Source organism: Terrapene carolina, unplaced genomic scaffold (genome assembly GCF_002925995.2).
Source record: "Terrapene carolina triunguis isolate 2854851 unplaced genomic scaffold, T_m_triunguis-2.0 Scaffold33114, whole genome shotgun sequence".
Taxonomy (NCBI): domain Eukaryota; kingdom Metazoa; phylum Chordata; order Testudines; family Emydidae; genus Terrapene; species Terrapene triunguis.
Window position 1 is genome coordinate 1 of NW_020697465.1, and position 6014 is coordinate 6014.

At 48.0% G+C, this 6014-nt stretch overlaps 1 protein-coding gene across 2 annotated transcripts; it reads left to right on the forward strand.

Moving 5' to 3' along the window:
* The first annotated feature begins 39 nt into the window (after nucleotides 1-39).
* On the forward strand, nucleotides 40-5512 carry LOC112122389 (zinc finger protein 497-like). 2 transcript variants are annotated; one of them, XM_026663280.2, is made up of 4 exons: nucleotides 40-315; nucleotides 1344-1910; nucleotides 4509-4511; nucleotides 5320-5512. In XM_026663280.2, the coding sequence occupies exons 1-4, from the start codon at nucleotides 237-239 to the stop codon at nucleotides 5496-5498; spliced, it is 828 nt and encodes a 275-aa protein (XP_026519065.1). In that variant the 5' UTR covers nucleotides 40-236; the 3' UTR covers nucleotides 5499-5512. The 2 variants fall into 2 exon arrangements, with proteins under 2 accessions (XP_026519065.1, XP_026519066.1); XM_026663281.2 differs by lacking the exons at nucleotides 4509-4511; nucleotides 5320-5512 and having other exon boundaries at nucleotides 1344-2143.
* Nucleotides 5513-6014: the final 502 nt, after the last annotated feature.

The following is a 6014-nucleotide window of genomic DNA, read 5'->3' on the forward strand; positions in this document are numbered from 1 at the left end:
GGCCCCTCACTGTGTGTTGAGATCCCTGACTCCTTTACAGGGGGCACAGCCCATCCCCCAAGGCATCACCCTGCCCCAAGGGTCCCTGTGAACATATCCCCCCAGCAGAGAACAGGGTCGGGCTTAAAACGAGGGTGTGTTCTCTGCCCCGAGCCCTCCAGGGAGACTACACCACCTCTCCTGTTTCCTTCCCCTAAGCAGGATTCCCTGTCCCCGACCTGGCCGTGATCTCCTGCATGGAGCGAAGGGAAGAGCCGAGGGTCCCGGATCTCCGGTGCTCCAAGGAAAGGGAGATCCCGAGAGGTGCCCACATAGGTGAGGAATGAGCGACACTGGCTCGGAGACCGTCTGGGAGTAAAGGGAAAAGCTGGGATCCCAGCAAAGCTGCCGGGAGCCCCCCAGTTCTGTTTGATCTCCCTTAGTATTGTCCCCAGCAGGCACCTGTCCTCATGGCAGGCGTCAGTCCTGGACCCCAGCAAAGCCACCGGGAGCTGCCCCTGAGTTCTGAACAGCAGCTCCCAGCCCCCGGGATTTAGGAGAGTCTGTCCATGTCTTTTGCTCTTTACACAACAGCAATAATCTGAAGAATCAACTCAGGCCCAGCTGGGCCCAATGTAACCACCCGGACTAATTACACACAGATAGCGAAGCCCAGCTAGGTGCATATTACACCTCTGGTGGCTTCTAAAACACACAGTGTACGCCTCTAGAGGGCTCGCATGCTATTTAAAGGAATACTATGCAATTCCTATACATCATAGAGATAACTGGAATCTCTAAGCAGCCAGGTGGGACACAGTGGGGTCAGCACAGATTGTGAAGGGAAAGGGCCCCTGACTGAGCCCCCCCTTCGCTCCTGGCAACCCAGTGCCCCCTGTCGCTGCATTGGGCCAGCACTGACTGCAAGGTGAGGGCACGCCCTAGTGACCCCCCAATCTTGCTCCCTGCAGCACAGCGCCCCCTAGTGTCGCACTGGGGTCAGCACTGATTCAGCTGGTCGTTTCCTCAGTAGAGCAGGTGGCTGATGTTACAGGAGGGGTTCGTTCCTAGAGTTGGGGGACAGGACCCCAAAGCTAGCTAGCAGTGCTTGAGAGGCTTGCATGGGAAGAGGCCAAGAGCCCCTGAGCCAGCCAGTCCCCCCCATCCTGGGCAATTTTTAAATCAAGTTTGGACGTTTTTCTAAAAGATCTTTGCTACTTCAAACAGGAAGTAATTTGGGGATGTTCTCTGGCCTGCGCTCTCTAGAAGGTTGGACTAGGTGATCTCTTCTAGCCTTAGAATCTATGAAGCTATGAATTTTGGACCTTGGTAAAATTATGATTCCCGCCTGGATTCTCCCGCAGGTGCCGGGAGAGAGAAGGAGAATTCCCAGCAGGAAGGGCCTGCAGGAGCGGAGCTGAATGGGACGTCCCGGAGCCCTGAACAGGGAGATGGCGGCAGAACAGGACGGCAGCGGGCGGAGAAGGAGCCAGGGCGCAGGCGCAGGAGGGCACGGCCCGTCAACTGCGGGGATTGTGGGAAAAGCTTCACGAAAAACTCAGAGTTAATCAAACACCAGCGCACGCACACGGGTGAGAGGCCCTACCAGTGCCCTGACTGCGGGAGGTGCTTCGCCATCCGCTCCAGCTTGGATCGCCACCAGCGGGTCCACACTGGCGAGCGGCCCTTCCCCTGCACCCGCTGCGGGAAGAGCTTCAAGCTTAGCTCGGCCCTGAGCCGGCACCGGCGCGTCCATGCTCAGGAGGGGCCCTGTTTCTGCGCTGAATGCGGCAGGGGTTTCAGGCATAGTGCTGCACTAACCCGGCACCAGGCTGAGCACCTGAACCATGGAGACCCCACCAACGGACCTGTGGGGACACGGGTCTACAAGGACCCCTTCGTCCAGGCACGGGACCTCGAGGGGGAGGCTGGTGGGATGTGGTATGCTGAGCCTGTGAAAGAGGAGAGTGGGTGATGGGATCTGCACTTAGGTTTTGGGTCTGGGCAGGAGACGCTGGAGTGAGAAGAGAGCAGCTATAAGGAATGCAGGGACTGAACCTGTGATCTGTGGATCTAACATCTGGAGCTGGGCTGTGAGGCAGTGTGGTCTAGTGCAGTGGTTCTCAACCAGGGGTAAATGTATCCCTGGGGGTAGGCAGAGGTCTTCCAGGGGGTACATCAGCTCATCTAGATATTTGCCTAGTTTTACAGCAGCTACATGAAAAGCACTAGCAAAGTCAGTACAAACTAAAATTTCATACAGACAGAATGAGAAAGTTAGCAGTTTTTCAGTACTCATGTGCTGTGACATATTTGTATTTTTATGTCTGATTTTGTAAGCAAGTAGTTTTTAAGTGGAGGTGAAACTTGGGGGTATGCAAGACAAACCAGACTCCTAAAAGGGATCCAGTCATCTGGGAAGGTTGAGAAGCACTGGTCTAGTGGACAGAGCACTATATTAGGACCTCTGGGTTCTCTTCCTGGCTCAGTCTCTGGCTTGCTGGGTGATCTCAGGCAAGTAACGGCCACCTCTGTGCCTCAGTTTCCCCATCTGCAAAATGGAGACAATGATACTGTAAAGTTCTTTGAGATCTTCTAATGGAAATCACTAGATAAGAGCCGGGCATAATTATAATGGCTGAAAAATTTTCATTTAAACTTTATTTGGATGAAATATTAGATTTTTGATTAAATGAAGTTTTTCCATGAAAAGTGTTCACATTCCATGGAAAATGTTGAATATTTTTTATTAAAGAAACAGATCCCCGAAAACAGAAAAATTTAAGCTGGAAACTGAAATGTTTCAATTTGTGTACGTGCCCTAGTGCTTCCTGAGAGTTGTGGTTTGGTTGTACTCTACAGACTACATATCCCATGATGCACTACTTCCCATCTCCTAGGGGTGACCATAGTGCATCATGGGAGATGTAGTCCAACCAGATAGGCCACTGCCAGCCTATGGAAGAGAATGGGAGCACGAGGCACCAAAACTACAACTCCCATGAAGCATTTCCAAATTTAATTTTTTTGTTTTGGCTGAAATTTTCCATTTTTTGCTGGAAAAAAACAAAATTTTCCTTGAAAAATATAGGCAAGTGATTTTTCCTCCTTTTCTCATCAAAAACTTCAGGGTGGGAGAAAAAAACCAAAAACATTTCCCATTGAGCTCTCCCCACAGTCACCTTTGGCCTGAGCTAATGGACCAGGCCTGTTAGCTGAGAGGCAGTAGAGTAACCCACTGGTGATGTGTGTCATAGCTCCCCCCCCGTCCCTGATCCCCAAAGGATACGAGTCTGTTACAGCCCTGGTTAAAAGGGGTTTGGTCTTTGCTATAACAGCTTATACTTTTCTATTTTGAGGTCACTGGTGCAATCCTGGATAGTCTGACTGACATTAGCAGCTGTGTGATGTGAATAAGCCACAAAGCAGTTGATGGAGGAAAAAGTGAGGCTGATTGTTTTGCTTCACAACAAACACCTCCAGGAATTACTGCAGCCCTCAAGGTGCAAACTGCCCCAGAATGGGGTTCATTTCCCCCTGCTCTGCCCCTTGCTCAGCAGGAATCATTAAACATCTCACACACGGATTCCAGGCTCTGCCACCAACTTGCTATGTGACCTTCAGCAAGTCATTTTGCCACTGTCTCCCCTCCTATTCCTTGTCTTATTTAAACAGTGAGCTTCTTGGGGCAGGGACTGTCTCTCACTGTGTCTGTGCAGCACCTGGCACGATGGGGGTCCTGATCTCGGTCAGGCCTATGCAGTGTCTGGCATGATGGGGGCCTGATCTCAGTGATGACCCTTTGCACTAGTAATATAAATAATAAATTACAAATCCATCCTGATCCCTAAGGTTAGAGCCTTCATGATTCACATCCCCAGCCTGGCTTTGCATTGTCTATATCTAGAGGGGAAGCTTTATTTATTTTAGTATTTCTGTTTGTCTATTCTTCTCTTTCATTTAAGAGTATCTGGGTAAATTGGAGCTTGGCTCAGGATTTGACGCATCTGGAGAGGAGTGGTTACTGACTCTGGCTTGAGAGATGCGAGTTTCCTACCTTGTTACAGAGACAAAAAGGGTGGAATATGTTATGTCTTGAAGGCACTGGAGAGATCAGGACTCCTGGGTTCTATCCCCAGCTCTTGCAAGGGAGTGTGGTCTAGTTGGTTAGAGCAAGAAGACAGGGAGTCAGGACTTGTAGGTATTCTGGCTGTGATGTGCTGTGTTAAACTTTAAAAGTCACTTCTATCAGTACCTCACTTTCCTCATCTGTAAACTGAGGGTGATAAGACCAACCTTCCTCCATGCAGCAGTTTGAGAGCTATGGCTGAAATGTTCTATGTCTGTGTAAAATAAATGCTCTGTGTGTGTTACGTGGTCCTAGGTTTAAAACATCAGGGCTCTTCAGTCTGTGTGTGTCTAACACACGTGTTGGTGATGAATGCAATAGAACTATTAACATTATGTAAATTAAATCTCCTCCCCCTGTTTGTCAGATCTAGCTTTCTGTTATCTGCAGAGGACTAGAGATGGTTGGAAATATGTTGATAAAATGTTTCCATCAAAAATGCCTATTTGCTGAAACCAAAACTATTTGTGGGAAATTTTTTGACAAATTTCTTGACTGAAAAAACAAAACCAACTCAACCGTTTTCAAATTGTTCAAACTACTTGTTTTGAGATTTTTTTTAATTAAAATTTTAATTTTTCTATTTCAAAGCAACTTTTCATTTGGAAATTTAAGCTAATTATAGTGGGGAATAGTATAAAAAATGGTCAAAATTAAAATGAAACATCATGAAATTATCAAAATGAAACCTGAACACTCCCCCCCCCCCCCCCTCCAGATTTTCAGTTCACTAAAGATTTCAAAATTTTGACTTTGCATCCCAATTCAGGATGGGAAAAATTTCCAAAAATTTGAAAATTTTCATGGGACGGAAAACAATTTCCTCCCCAGCTCCACGTAGGAGCTCCTTCTGGATTTTCTCCTCCTCCTTTCTGATCACTACTCTTGTTTGTCCACCCCATAGCATGGGTAGGCAGGCCGAAGCTGGGATCTTTAGCCACTAAATACGGCACAGGCCTCTATCCCTATGAGCTAACAGATGGACTCATTTAGCAGGTAGCGGTAGTAGGTTATTCTCCATGCAGCTCAAGCACTGGAGGGACAGATGGCACATGCTTTGCCAGTGAACATATTCCCTCTGTCAGTTCCTGAGCATCTCAGCTTAAGTCCTTGCTCAGGGTCTACAAAGTGCAAGGCCAGGTGGCCCCATAGCTAGAGCTGCTCTCTCTAGTGTGTCTGGCCTTTCTGTCACACCCCACTTGTATTTCTAGGGGCAGCTGCTACCACCCTAAAGGAGGCATGTGAAGTACTGTCAACATGGATGCCTGGTATGGCTCTTTCCCTGCTGACTCTGAGCATGCCCAGGAGAAGCTCATCTGACCTTCCCAAGACAGTTGTGGCATCTGGCCTAATTTGGAGCCTGCTCGCCCTACTGTGGGTACCTGTCTAGTAACACTGGGTTCCTTCAACAAGTCTAACTGGTTCTAATTTAGCAGTAACTAAGGATCTCTTCCACAACAGCCCATCAAGGAAAGGGGGTTACACTGGCACAGCAAATGTCTCCTTCAACTGCCATGGAACCTTCAGGCCCCAACATTCTGTCCTCCCGCCATTTCCAACTGCCACGGAAGGCCACTCCATATGGGTATCCTGTATTGTCCCCTCCTCTTGGACAAGGTCTGCCAGCTGCTGCAGGAATGTTTTTTAGGTTTAACTTTGGTCTTTTTGTTAAGACCAAAGTTTAGATATTTAAGTCAAAGCAGACTGCGAAGAGTTACAAAGGGATTTCATAAAACTGGGTGATTGATTGGGCAACAAAGCAGCGGATGAAATGCAATGTTGACAAATGCAAAGTAGTGGATATTGGAAAACATAATCCTAATTATACATATAAAAGGATGGGGTCTAAATTAGCTGTTACTACTCAAGAAAAAGATCTTAGAGTCATTGTGGATAGTTCTGTGAA

Bases quoted from the DNA above. Each gene is read 5' to 3' on its own strand.
- LOC112122389 (XM_026663280.2), top strand. From the start codon at position 237: ATGGAGCGAAGGGAAGAGCCGAGGGTCCCGGATCTCCGGTGCTCCAAG. The intron at 316-1,343 runs GTGAGGAATGAG...ATTCTCCCGCAG, and splicing joins CCCGAGAGGTGCCCACATAG to GTGCCGGGAGAGAGAAGGAG.